The sequence below is a fragment of the Ciconia boyciana genome, chromosome 1, assembly GCF_034638445.1.
Source record: "Ciconia boyciana chromosome 1, ASM3463844v1, whole genome shotgun sequence".
NCBI classification, from domain to species: Eukaryota; Metazoa; Chordata; class Aves; order Ciconiiformes; family Ciconiidae; genus Ciconia; species Ciconia boyciana.
In genome coordinates, this window is record NC_132934.1 from 219,912,703 (window position 1) to 219,927,004 (window position 14,302).

At 49.0% G+C, this 14,302-nt stretch overlaps 2 protein-coding genes and 1 pseudogene across 2 annotated transcripts; 2 read left to right on the top strand and 1 right to left on the bottom strand.

The window, feature by feature from the left end:
• The first annotated feature begins 195 nt into the window (after positions 1 to 195).
• On the top strand, positions 196 to 1,197 carry LOC140646701 (olfactory receptor 52R1-like). Its single transcript, XM_072851062.1, has one exon. It carries the CDS (start codon positions 253 to 255, stop codon positions 1,195 to 1,197), a length of 945 nt encoding a protein of 314 aa, XP_072707163.1. The 5' UTR covers positions 196 to 252.
• Positions 1,198 to 7,010: 5,813 nt separating this feature from the next.
• Positions 7,011 to 8,026, top strand: LOC140651097 (olfactory receptor 51G2-like; annotated as a pseudogene).
• A 2,885-nt stretch (positions 8,027 to 10,911) lies between these two features.
• LOC140651158 (olfactory receptor 51Q1-like) lies at positions 10,912 to 11,851 on the bottom strand. The gene is given in 2 exon segments (XM_072860346.1): positions 10,912 to 11,782; positions 11,784 to 11,851. Coding segments are annotated over 2 exon segments (939 nt in total).
• Between the last annotated feature and the right edge of the window lie 2,451 nt (positions 11,852 to 14,302).

The following is a 14,302-nucleotide window of genomic DNA, read 5'->3' on the forward strand; positions in this document are numbered from 1 at the left end:
TCCAGGACCGCTCCACCGAGTGGGACAGAACACTTTCAGTGGAAACTGTCAGGACACTTGCTTCAAAAGTGCTCTCCTGAACCAGTGCAAGCAGCTGTCACAGGGATGGGTGGCTGTGTGGGGAATTTGAGCTTCGAGACCATACCACATGCCAGTCTCTGTTTGCCACTGACCAGATCAGGTCGAGGGTGTTTGATGCTTTTTTACAGGACGCAAGAGCCCTCAGTGTAGGCAAGAGACAAGAAGGGTTTCATGTCTCTGAACTCTACTGCCTTCTCCCACCCTCCCTATTTGCTACTCGTTGGCATCCCTGGGCTGGAGAAGGAGCAGTTCTGGATTGCCTTCCCCTTCTGCATCATGTATGCCATTGCTGTGCTGGGCAACATCACCCTTCTCCTCATTATAAAGACAGAGCCGAGCCTGCACAAGCCCATGTACCTCTTCCTGGCCATGCTGGCCTTCACTGACCTGGTCCTATCAACGTCCATGCTACCCAAAATGCTTGGCATCTTCTGGCTGGGCTCCAGGGAGATCGGGTTTGTCTCCTGCCTTGCTCAGTTGTTCTTCATCCATACCTTCTCATCAGTGGAGTCAGGCGTGCTCATGGTCATGGCCTCGGATCGCTACATCGCTATTTGCTGCCCGCTGCGGCACTCCAGCATCATCTCTGTGCCGGTGGTGGTGGCCCTTCGGAGCCTGGTGCTGGTGCGTGGGGTCCTCCTGGTGAGTCCCTTCTGCTTCCTCCTCTGCAGGGTGCCCTTCTGCCAGCACCACGTCATCGCCAACTCCTACTGTGAGCACATGGCTGTGGTGAAGCTAGCATGTGGGGACACCAGAGTCAATGTCATTTATGGCCTCTTCGTGGCTTTCATAGTGACAGGATCTGACATGATCCTGATCTCTGTGTCCTACACCATGATCCTGTGGGTGGTAATGAGGCTGTCATCCCCAGAGGCACGACTTAAAGCCTTCAGCACTTGTGCATCTCATGTCTGTGTCATCCTTGCCTTTTATGTCCCTGCCCTCTTCACATTCCTCACACACCGGTTTGGGCAGAGCATCCCTCCCCACATCCATGTAACAGTGGCCAATCTCTACCTGCTAGTGCCCCCCATGTTAAACCCCATTGTTTATGGTGTGAGCACCAAGAAGCTCTGGGAAAGGGTGGTCCTCCTCTTCCAGCGAAAGGGAACCTGACCCATATGTATGTGCCTCAAACTGTGCTTATAATTTACTGACGATGCTGGTAAATTTAACAAGAGTTAATGCTGTTACTATTTATTTGTTCAGGGAGGAACCCTTCCTCAATGCCTGGAGTTTAAGCAATGCATTCTTGCAGAAATCACTAGATTGTCTCTTCTGTTATCACTGTCCAGGAGGTTTCGTCCATTGTGTGATGAAACTTGGCATAAAGACATTCAGTCTGGCTTCTACACCACTGGGAGATGGAGCGTTGGCCCCTCCCAGAAGTTAAACTCCTCACTGTTAAAATTCTTTCACTACTAAAAAAAATATCCTCTCATGATTAAAATATTTACACTGGAAGGTTGGATATCTCCAAATGATCTTCCTGCAGCAGCTTTCATTATATGAAGAGTGTTCCCTGGACTGTGTGATGGTATTTAAAAGACATGTAGGCTTAGGGACATGGTTTAGTGATGGCCTTTGCAGTGTTAGGTTTATGGTTGGACTCAATGATCTTAAAGGTCTTTTCCAACCTAAATGATGCTATGGGAAGGCGCTCGGATGGGAATGGTGACTGTCCTTGTAGAAGGAAATGGGTAGAATTCAATTTTAAGCATTAACCTTTTTTTTTTTTGTAAGGAAGGCAAAACCTACAATAATCCTATGCTAGCAAATTCCAAAAGTCCTATGTAAACATAAACACTTTCAAAAATATCAGAAACCCTGTCTGATGCAATTATTTGGAATTACCTGTCACAGGGAGATCATTGCTAACAGTATTGCACTATACTAATATGTCAGCTATCCCAATAAACAGGCAAACATGTTTTATGAAATCACTGCTCTATATCTGAAAAAGGTAGGCAGCAGAATGAGGTGAAGGTCAGACAACCCAAACTCAAGTTATGAAACTCAAGCACGTTACAGACCTTTGCTCTATTTTTAGTGCAAACTGAAGAGCACTAATGGATAGAGAGGAGATCTCTGACCTGACCTGGCATTTCTTGGGGCTCTCTATCTTCCTGAGCAGCCCTGACTATCGTGGCCACCCATGAGGAGTCTCCAGCTATCTCTCCATGAGCTGGATACCAGCAGGGAAGCAGGAGGCGGGGCCCCCAGGAAGAGAACATGCACTTCTGCTGAAGCAAAGCAGATGTTAGGCTGCAGACAAAACGGGAAATGAATATTTTTTGGCACCATTTCAGTAGAATACTTACATTTCAACTCAGTTCATCCTTTTTCTTCAGATAAAACAGAAGTGGCTTCTCATGGACCACAGACAAGAGGTGGGGGAAGCCAAAGGAGGATAGATACAACTGCAGTTCGTCTGAGCCAGTCTCGAGCACCCACTTCATAAAGCAGGGCTGCACCATTTCTTGTGGACTGATGCTCACCCGCCACTGCTCTGGTGAGGTAGAAGCCCCATTTTTCTTCAGACTCCACAAAAAATGTTGTTTTCTTTTTCATTTTCATTAAGAACATGGGAGCTGCCCTCATGACCAATGTCCATCCGTTCCATCATGCTGTCTCCTCCAGTAGCAATGGGAGAGGTCTTCTAAGAGATGCCTTTTTTAAGAAAGAAATGACAGCAGGGGATGGTTGCTGGTCAGATACGTCCAAAGGTGACTGGCCAACCCATATAGCTCCTTGTGACCTATGAGATGTGTGCATACAAGCCATCACCACCATATAATATCAGATACTCAGCACCAACAGATTAGGCTCCTACTCTAGGATTCCCTTCTCTGTAAATAAATAACACTGGCTGTGACATCTGGATCATTGCACAGTATGGATGGGTGGCTGCTGGGGTGGGAGGGGGTCAGCAGTGCCCTCCAGTCAATGCTAACACTGTATGTGAGCTGCCTGGAGAAAGTGGTGGGAAAGCTGAGGAGGTCTGTACCAGGGACACAAGCACACTTTCACGGGGGTGGTGTACAACTTTGGGGTGGTGCTTTGAAATCCAAAGGCAACAAATGGTCCCATTGCTGAAAAAGGCCAAAACTGAGCGTTTTGATGGGTAGCCCAGTGTTTTCAGGAGTTTCATCTCCTGACAATGGTGCCTGAGGCCACAGCTGCCAGGAAAGGGAGATCTTGCCACCATTGCTCTCTCCTCTTGGTAGGTTCACATCTATCCTTCTCACCCCTACAGAGGGTCTCCCAGGAAAGTTTCCTCCTGTCTGATGTCTCCTTGTTGAAGCCAGAAGCCCACACCACATTCAAGTCCTGCTTTGACTCTACATCTAGTTGCTAGTCCTATTTAGCTCCTCGTCCAAACCCAAGACAATTCCACAGTAGCCTCCCACTTGACACTGGGATTCTCTCTTAATAGTATGTTTGCATCACCTCCTTTGAGACAGTGGATCAACCAAAAAAAAAAGACGCAGAAGTATCCAGAGAGCCTGGGCATCCTGGGGCATCTTGTGGAGTGGCGATGTAAAGATGCATTCACTGGCAGCCTGGAGGCAAGATGCTCAGGCAGCTCCTATTTGGGTATTGCTCCATATTTAAGGCAAAGTGATCTGCTTTTTCTGTGCTGCTTTTCACGTCAGCTGTTAGATAATTTCAGATAATAACACTTTGTCAGTGTTACTGTAGTATTAGTGTTAAAGTGATTATTAGTTTTAAAGGGAGGATGTACACGCAATGAAGATCTTGTTACCCTCAGACCTTTTTCTTGTCAGTGAGGGCTGTACGCACAGTTTATCTGACCAGGGTAGACATCAGGGTGAGACAAACTGCCTTCTGGCAATGCCTGTTCCCCAATGTGATTGGTGGGGTCCAGACAACCAGCTGAGATGCTGATACCTACACAGCAGGCACCTGCACCCAGGTGAGGGGACAGTGACCTGTAAGGAAGGAAAATCCTTGCCCGTGTTACAGCTTGGCAAGGTGGGTAAGTAGGACTGAAATCTTTTATTCTCAGGATGCAGAAGTGGTTCCTGTACAGCACAGGGAGCTGCCAGAGCTCTCCTCCCTGAGAGAGGGTGATTTGGTTATTGTTTACCTCATTTATACTGGAAGACAGCACTTGTGTTTGTACATACGAGAATATCCAAGTCCAAAATCTTTTGCTCTTGGACTAGCAGATGTTCACAACGCTGCTTTTTGGCAGCACGCTGGTGAATGCTTGTTTGCTGGATCCTGCAAAATGTTGCCGCACTATTTGGGTTCTCAGCTGTGCACAGCTCTCGAAGATGCAGAAACCACTTGGTGCAAAGGCACTTATATCAGGTCTTTGCTGCCAAGGTTATTTTTAGGGAAGGAAAAGATCACCAAGTCTGATATTCATTCACAGAAAGAAAGAAAATAGAGTTGCAAAGAATTTAAAAAAAAAAAAAGAGATCTAAAATGGGGATGAAGCTCACAGCCAGCAGAGAAGACGTGCTCTGCAACACCCACACAGAAGCGATATGGGAATCTCATTCATAAAGCACTGGAAGCCACACTTAGACATCCAGGTGAGGGAGTAACCTGGTAATATCAGAGCACAGGCCTAGGTATCTGCATGGTTGTCCTTCTCTTGCTCTTCTACAGGACAAGGAAAAGCCGGAGCAAGGACCGGTGAACCCCCTCCACAACTCCCAAGTCCAGAGGTGGGCTTTCTGTATGAGATACAAGTCTGCTTTCACCCTTCATCCAGGATGCCACCTTTCGAGTCTTTTTGCCCTCTACTGCAACACAGACAATACGGTATCACATCTGCCAATCTAGTAAACAGCTCTCTGTGTCCTGGCACAGACAGGCCCGTTATTCAACCATCAGCCAGGTACTGTGTCCCTCCATCTCCATAAGCTCTCTGACAAAAGGAGGGATAAGGACAATCTCCATTCTTTATTGGATACGGGGGGAAACATAGTGACTAAGGCTGAGGAAAAGGCTGAGGTACTTAACGCCTTCTTTGCCTCAGTCTTTAATAGTCAGACCAGTTGTTCTCGGGGTACCCAGCCCCCTGAGCTGGAAGACAGGGACGGGGAGCAGAATGAAGCCCCCATGATCCAAGGGGAGATGGTTAGCGACCTGCTACACCACTTAGATACACACAGGTCTATGGGGCTGAATGGGATCCACCCAAGAGTACTGAGGGAGCTGGCGGAAGTGCTCACCAAGCCACTTTCAATCCTTTACCAGCAGTCCTGGCTAACTGGGGAGGTCCTCACTGACTGGAGTTTAGCAAATGTGATGCCCATCTACAAGAAGGGCTGGAAGGAGGATCCAGGGAACTACAGGCCTGTCAGCCTGACCTCGGTGCCAGGGAAGGTTATAGAGGAGATTATCTTGAGTGCCATCGCGCAGCACGTCCAGGACAACCAGGTGATCAGGCCCAGTCAGCATGGGTTTAGGAAAGCCAGGTCCTGCTTGACCAACCTGATCTCCTTCTATGACAAGGTGACCTGCTTAGTGGATGAGGGAAAGGCTGTGGATGTTGTCTACCTAGACTTTAGTAAAGCCTTTGACACCTGCAGCATTCTCCTGGAGAAAGTGGCTGCTCATGGCTTGGACGGGCGTACGCTTCACTGGGTAAAGAACTGGCTGGACGGCCGAGCCCAAAGAGTTGAGGTGAATGGAGTTCAATCCAGTTGGCGGCCGGTCACAAGCGGTGTTCCCCAGGGCTCTGTGTTGGGGCCAGTCCTGTTTAATATCTTTATCAATGATCTGGACGAAGAGATCGAGTGCACCCTCAGTAAGTTTGCAGATGACACCAAGTTGGGTGGGAGTCTTGATCTGTTTGAGGGTAGGAAGGCTCTGCAGAGGGACCTGGACAGGCTGGATCGATGGGCTGGGGCCAGTTGTATGAGGTTCAACAAGGCCAAGTGCAAGGTCCTGCACTTGGGCCACAACAACCCCCTGCAACGCTACAGGCTTGGGGAAGAGTGGCTGGAAAGCTGCCTGGCAGAAAAGGACCTGGGGGTGTTGGTCGACAGCCTGCTGAATATGAGCCATCAGTGTGCCCAGGTGGCCAAGAAAGCCAATGGCATCCTGGCTTGTATCAGAAATAGTGTGGCCAGCAGGACTAGGGCAGTGATCGTGCCCCTGTACTCGGCACTGGTGAGGCCGCACCTCAAATGCTGTGTTCAGTGTTGGGCCCCTCACTCCAAGAGAGACATTGAGGGGCTGGAGCGTGTCCAGAGAAGGGCAACGGAGCTGGGGAAGGGTCTGGAGCACAAGGCTGATGGGGAGCGGCTGAGGGACCTGGGGTTGTTTAGTCTGGAGAAAAGGAGGCTGAGGGGAGACCTCATCGCTCTCTACAACAACCTGAAAGGAGGTTGTAGCGAGGTGGGGGTCGGTCTCTTCTCCCAGGTAACAAGCGATAGGACGAGAGGAAATGGCCTCAAGTTGCGCCAGGGGAGGTTTAGTTTGGATATTAGGACATTTTACTTCACCGAAAGGGTTGCCAAGCACTGGAACGGGCTGGCAGGGAAGTGGTGGAGTCCCCATCCCTGGAGGTATTCAAAAGCTGTGTGGATGTGGTGCTTAGGGACATGGTGTAGTGGTGGGCTTGGCAGTGCTGGGTTAACAGTTGGACTTGATGATCCTAAAGGTCTTTTCCAACCTAAATGATTCTATGATTCTGTGATTCTATGATTCTATGACTTTTGGGAGCTGTAGTTCTCCATGCCAAGAACTGATCACAAAGGTAAAATGCCCTCTTGCTGTCTCAGCAAACCGAGAAGTCTGGATCCCCATCACTGCAGTGACAGAGACACGAAGAAAGCTTTTCTTTATGGCATGATTACTCCTTTATGATTTCTGTGAATTCTTTTGTAGGATGAGTGGCATCTGCTGCTTGATCATTGACAGGATGAAGATGCTGCAGTAGGAAAATGACCAACAGTAGGTTCCTTAAACCTTCTACCTTCCTTCTAACAGGAATCCCAGGAATGGAAATGGCAACCTGTGGCTTGCCATCCCTTTTTGCTGCATGTACATTATTTCCATCCTGGGAAACAGTGCAATCCTCTTTGTCATCAGAGTGCAGCCTCCATGAGCCCATGTACCTCTTCCTGTGCATGCTGGCTATCGCAGAGCTTGGTGTGTCTCTCACTATGCTCCCCACAGTGCTGAGCATGCTGCTCTCTGATTCACGGGAGATCAGGTTTGATGCCTGCCTCACCCAGATCTTCTTCATTCACTGCTTCTCCGTCCTGGACTCTGGGGTGCTGTGGGCCACGGCCTTCGACCACTTCATGGCCATCTACAACCCCTTGCAGTATGAGTCCATCCTGACCAACCCCAGGTAGGTGTCATCAGGCTGGGGCTCACAGCGAGAAGCATTAGCCCCTTGCTGATATTTCAGAAGAAGCTGTTGTTCTGCAGGTCCCACGTGCTGACTCAGTCCTTCTGTTTGCACCCCAACTTGCTCCAGCTGCCCTCTGCAGATATCAAGGTGAATAGTATGTATGGCTTATTTGTCGTCCTGGCTACCTTTGGGCTAGACTTGCTGTCTATCCTTCTGTCCTATGCCATATCATTAAGACTGTGCTGAGTATCACATCCAAGGAAGAGCATGTCAAGGTCCTGAACACCTGCATCTCATATCTGTGCTGTTTTGATTTATTATAGCCCCATGATTGGCTTGTCCATGGTGTACAGGCTTGGGAAACCTGCCTCTTCTCTGATTCATGTCCTCATGGCCAATATCTACCTCCTTGTACCCCCTCTGCTAAACCTCATTATTTATAATGCAAAAACTAAACAGATCTGCAGAGGGATACACAAAAATCACACTCCAAGAAGGCGCAGATGTAGGACACAGAAGACCCAAGAGGTTTTGCATATAGTAGAACAGCTGGTGAATAACAGTTTAGATACTCTCTGCTCCATCCTGTCATCCATTTGACTGCTGAGGATCCTGAACCTTTAAACTCTTCTTATGCAGTAGCTGAAGTATACCCTGTGTCTAGGCCCACAGCATTTTCTTTGCTTCATAAAGGAGTGTTGCAGTATCTACAGTCTTCTATACATTCCTGGTCAATAATGCAGGAGCTGTAACTGGCTGAGGTTCCTAAGCTAATGGCCCTTCTTTTTAGACAAGGAGGTCATAGCAATGGACATGTGGATGTAAGAGTTTCCCACCTTCACCATGGCACTGGTTCAGCTGGACCCAGAGCTCCTGCCAGAATGACAGAATTGATCCTCCTGGCCAGCACTGCCTGGGCATGTATCTGCACGGAAAATCTAATGCTTCCTAGATGTGCTCAGCCATCTAGGCTCTAGTGCATCAGCATGCACTGCAGCATAGATCTACACACATGCAATAGCTGTTTATTCAAGCTTTTTACACCTGCAGCCAGACTTGCTAAGACTGCGAAGTGTCTAAGGACCTGGGGCGTATGGCAAAGCCCTCTCGCTCCAGCCAGGTAACATTTCCAGCAGGAACAAGACATATCCAAAAGCTGTGATTCGTGCTGCGGGAGCTGAAAGTCACCATGCGTTTCCCTTCCCAGGGACTGTAACCAGCCCATTCTGGGGTGTTGCAGACTTACAGCAGCAGCGATGGTTCATCTGCTCTGCCTGGACCAGCCACTTGTGCACCAGCTCAGTGCAGACCCCCAATGGAAACAGAGCCTGTGCAATATCACTGCGGCAGCACCAGGCTCACAATATCATCAGGTTGTAATGGGAGCAGAATTATATGCAAAAAGGGTTCAGGTCAGATCCCCAGCTGGTGTGAGTGAGTCCAGCTCCACCATCCTGTATTACAGCAACAGGAGAGCCAGCTCCACCGGAGACTCCTGAAATGAGGTGCCTCCATGCACACTGGGTGTTTAAGCTCCTGTCACTCAGGAGGAGATCTAATCAAGACAGAGCTTGGAGAAGAGTGGCTCAGATCACCCTAAAGCAGATAGTTGGGGCTGGTTTCACCCCAGAATGTCCTGCCTGCTCCCCATACCTCCCTCTGCTTTGATTTCCATTTATTTGAATAGGATTGCTTTGGCCTAAGGTTAGAAAGCAGAGAGGTGAAGCAGTGCTATGCACTTAAAACAAAACAAAATCATTGGTAGCAGTGCTGGCTGCAGCCCTGCTGTGCCCAAGGCTCTATATCAAAGGCCAGTGCCTTCCTCACGCATCTGCAGCATCCACCATCCCAGGAGGGGCTAAGAAGGGCCAGAATAAATCCTGCCTTCTTTTTTCCCTTACATAAAGCTGTAATGGCTGAGAACAACCAAGGAACACTGGTATTTATTGAAGCCTAAATGGGCACAAGAATACCCAAGGGAAATTACAGAAAAATAAAAAAAAATACCCTACGTATTCCAAGTCAGACTGAGAACTGAATGGTCATCAATGCTTTACAGGTTACCTGATAAGATTTCGCTGATGTGACCCAAACAACAGAAGCTGCCTTCCTCAGGCTGAGCCCTCTCCCTTGGGATTCAGGGTTGAGCACTGGGTTTGACAAACCTTCATGGGGTTTCCCTGTCTCTCATGGCAGCCCAGGAGAACTATCAACAGATGTATTACATATACCTACCACCATGCAGCAAGAGTTTCTTCAAACTCCTTGCTTTGAGACCCACTTTGGTGGGACTTGTGATCCAAATAATAGCTTATCACATTCAGTTGTTAACAAGTCTTGTGGTGGTTCTGTGTGCGTTGGGGCTGTGGTACACTCAAAAGCTTGTTACAGCAAAAGGAAGCATACCTTCTATGTGGAGCCAAGCATTTATTGTTATTGCAATTAAAGTTTTAACAATCCTATAAAAACACAGAACAGAGTTGCTATCAGTCCAGTGGCTGACCTAGTGTCATCTGCAAGCTTTGAGAGTTCGCTGTGCACTCCCTCATCCAAGTCACTGATGACAATGCAGAATAAAATGAGTCCTAGCAGAGATCCCCTGTGGAGGCCACTGCTGACTCTTCTCTGGACTGAAAATGACCTACCCTTACTTTAACCAACTTCCCATCCCTAGAAGAGGGTTTCCTCCAATGCCCCTCCAAAGTAATTTCATTAAAAGCATTTAGTCAAAGGCTTTTGGGCATCCATGTGTGTTATGGCCACGGGATCCCTCCAGCTGGAGCCACTCTCACAGAAGCCCAGCAGACTGCCATGGCAGGATTCCCTCTTGCAGTAGCCTGGCTGGCTCTGCAAGAGCTTTACCATATGTGTTTACCCATATGCTTAGTGACTTTACTATTTATCACAGCCTCTGCTGTCCCACCAGAGATGGAAATCAAGCCCACTGGTCAGTAGGTCTCAGGAACCCATGGAGCCCCTTTTGCAGGCGGAGCTGAAGGGATGATCCGCCCTGCAGCACCATGACCATTTGCAATAGAGTGATGCACCCTGCCCAGCAGCTCTGCAGCTTCACGTGAGCTCCTTCCAGATTCTCAGGTGAATGACACCTGGTCCTGGGAGTCAGTGGTATTTAACTGATATTTCTTTGATGTAACCCCTCCTCCATATTTACTTCAAACTGATCAAGATCCTCTAATCCCTTTGCTATGAAGACAGTGTCGGGTATAGAAATCCGATGCAAAGAATTCACTGAGCTTCTCTGCGATGGCCTTATCACCCCTGAGGATGCTTCTCACCCTTGGTCACCAAGTGGTCCACCTGTTTCCTAGATGGATTCCTGCTTTTGATGCATTTAAAGAGCATTCTGCTGACAGAGCATCCTTTGCAAGGTGCTCTTCCCATTAATTTTTCTCTCTCTTAAACTCCTGCTTATGTTTGACCTATCACTTTTTATGGGCATTTAATGTAGGCAAGCTTCCCACTTCTCAGTGACTCCTGGGCTGCTGGCCGTGGCCAGGCCAGGCCAGTCGTTGACACAGGAGCCTGAGGAGGCCTTTGCGAATGGGCTTGTTTTTCATGCTGTAGATGATGGGGTTCAACACAAGCAGGACAAAAAGGTAGACGTTGGCCATGAACGTGTGGCTGAAGGGTGTGGCATTCTTCCCATACCGGTGTATAATGGACAGGCTGACCATGGGGACATAGAAGATGAGGACAACACAGAAGTGAGCGACATAAGTGTTGAGGGCTTTGGTCTGCTTCTCTCTGGAGGTGATGCCCACCACGGCCTTAATGATCATGGTGTAGGACAAGGTGATGAGCACTGAGTCTAGGATCATGAACAGCACCAGGGTTAGGCCATACAGGGTGCTCAGGGTAGAGTCTGTGCATGCCAGCCGTACCATGTCCTGGTACAGGCAGTAGGAGTGGGACAGCACGTGGAACCGGCAGAACGGCCGTTGTGTGAGCAGGCAGATGAGTGGGAGCAGCGTCAGAGAGTGGCAGACCATCCCTGTCTTTGCAACCCTGGCACTGGTGAGGATGGAAGAGTATCTCAGCATGCAGCAGATGGCCAGGCAGTGATCCAAGGCCATGGCCAGAAGCATCAAGGACTCCATGAAGGAGAAGACATGGATGCAGAACACCTGGGTGAGGCAGACCGGGAAGCCGAACCAAAAGACACGCAGCATCGTGGGCAAGGTGGACAGAGTCAGGCCCAGGTCCATGGTTGCCAGCATCGAAAGGAAGTAGTAAGTGGGCTGGTGGGGCTTTTGGTTCACTCTCACGACGAGTAGGATGGTGCCATTTCCCAGCATTGTGATGAGCATCAGACAGCAAGGGAAGAAAACCCAGGGGTGGAAACCTGGGAATGCCTGTCAGCAGGAAAGCCAGGGCACCAGCACAGCTGCTGTTCCCTGGGGACATGCTCGCTCCAGTCCTGCCTTCGTTAAAGGCTCCTTTTTCATTAGCAATTCAAAGGTAATGCAGGATTAGATTTCGCAGGGCAATGAAAAGAGTCTGGTGTCGTGGCGTGAAGTTCTCATTTCTTTTCTCCTTCTTGAAGATGTGCCAGAGCAGAGACAAGCACTTTGCAGTGCTGGTTCAGTCCTTTTTCCTGCTCTATTTTCCCTAGGCTCCTCACCTGTAAAGTCAATAATAACATCATTTACTGCACCGGGGCTACATTCCTCCCAGAACATTGCTACAGCCTCTTCTCTCAGTTGCTGTAAGCAACATCGCTGTCCTTCCCTGGCACTCAGGCCCTCGTCTCTGCTTCCACATGGGTCCCTCTCCAGCTCTCTACATCGGATTTTCAGCCTTTCCCCTCGGTCCCCGGCCTTTTCCACACCTCCACTCTCAGTCCCTGATGCACACAGCCTCACCCCATGCACTTCCATGCAGGACATTGCAGGAGGGCAATGGTCCCTCTCACCATCCTTGCTCCTTGCCCATGGGCTGTTGCAGCAGACAACAGATGCCTGTTTCCCCTCCCAGGCTGTGCCTCCAGCCGGTTGTCTGTCCTTGCTTGCAGGTACCAGCCTGCCCAGCCAGCTCCCTCAGCTTGCTTGCTGGATTTTCAGATTTTCGTCTTTCATCCACTGCAGGATGCCCTGTCTGGAGCTCTGCAAACCACCGCTCCCTGCCCGGCTGCTGAGTTTGGACCATGGCTTGGCTCTTGGCAGATACAGTCCTGCTTGTCCTCCTGTCCTCCACCTGCACCCTTTACTATCGTTTAACCTACCCTTCCGTGGAAAGGAAAGGGGAAAAGGCTCCAGTTTTCTCCCTGTTTTGTGTCTGTGCAACACCCGGCACCGTGGGACTGTGCTCCTTGGCAAGGGTCCCTGGGAGCTACAGAAACAGCAGCAATTACCGAAATTTATTGGTCACCCACCCTGACCCCCGAGGGGACACGGTCACTCCTGCAAGTCTAAATTGGGTCAGGCATTGGCAAATTTAGAGCATTATAGTTTCCCTTCACTTTGGAGATTATTTACTATTCTAATAGTTGTTGCCATTACTATAGTTCTTACTGATAGCCCACCAAGCTATTCAAAGTGACAGGTATCCCAGTCGCTACGTGTGTTAGTAATATACACAGCAACGATAATTCTTAGCAGGAATGTTGTTATTACAGCTAAGGGTTATGGGTAAAATTAAGCAATGTGTACACAAACCCAGCTCTCATTTCTTCTACAGAACTGTCAACCAAGGGCTTCCAATCCACAGCCCACAGATACCTCAGGGAAATACAGTGCTATGTGAAACAGAAATCACAAAAGAAAAGCCATGCTTACAGGGCTTAAGCTTTGAATACAGGGACGGTACCTTTTGGGGTTGTAAGTGAAAAAAAAAAAAAAAGTTATAAAATGCTCCTGTAACCTATGCTCATTATTTGCCTGGCTTGTCTGCTGCTCTTTTCAGGGGCTGAAGTGGCTGATGTGGAAGAAGTTAAACTTTTCCAGCCCACAGCACTCAAGGAATTCACGGTCCATCCGTCTATGCAAACAGGGAACATGGCATTGTTTAATTGGAGGGCATGTGGCTAAGCTCATTAGTGTGCCGTGAAAAATGGAATTAGTCTACTTCCAACTGCCTCACTTCTCAGACAAAGCTCCAGACATCTGTGCCTCCACTCTTTACTTCACCAGCTAAATAATTAGCTTGATAAGTTAAATTAGCAGACAGCTTTCCAGGGTGCTCTAATTATCTTCAACATGAAAATATAGATTTAAGTATTTGAATATGGGTGTACAGACTTGAACATGTGCCTCATCCTCATCATCTGTAAATGTGCTTTGGATGTCCCACAAAAATAAAAAGATTGCTTTGTTCACTCTGTGCATCGCTGACTGTTCTGGCCTGGATAAATATTCATTAAACTGGGAAAAGTCCCATCCTCCACCCATGGGGCTGCCCCAGAGGCTGGGCGTCCTGCCCCCCGCAGTGCCCCTCCACGAAGATGTTCACCTCGATTGCTCCACAGTGAGGCTGAGGAAGGAATATTCCTCACCTGCTCTTCCCATCCTCCTTTTATTTTTGTCCTTGTCGAGACACGTAAGCAATGTGTCTGCCCACAGGGAAAGGATGAATTTCCACAGCCCAGCTGGGTGCCGTGCCACGGGGGAGGAGTGGGCGCTCTGGCTCCGGTGGATGCTCAGCTTCTGCCCAGAAGGATGAACACGGAGCCTGTAGACAGAGCGTAATCCTTGCTCGGTCGTGCTTCATAGCACCATCTGTCAGGCTCTCAGTGAGTAAGGACCAGAGGAACTGCTTCTCCATCTCCAAGTGTGCCATTTCCAAGTGTGCTCAGCACCAGCCGCTTCAGAGACAGGAGCGAAACATCGTCCCATCAGCAGATGGGGCATAATCTGTGTT

Bases quoted from the DNA above. Each gene is read 5' to 3' on its own strand.
- LOC140646701 (XM_072851062.1), top strand. From the start codon at position 253: ATGTCTCTGAACTCTACTGCCTTCTCCCACCCTCCCTATTTGCTACTC.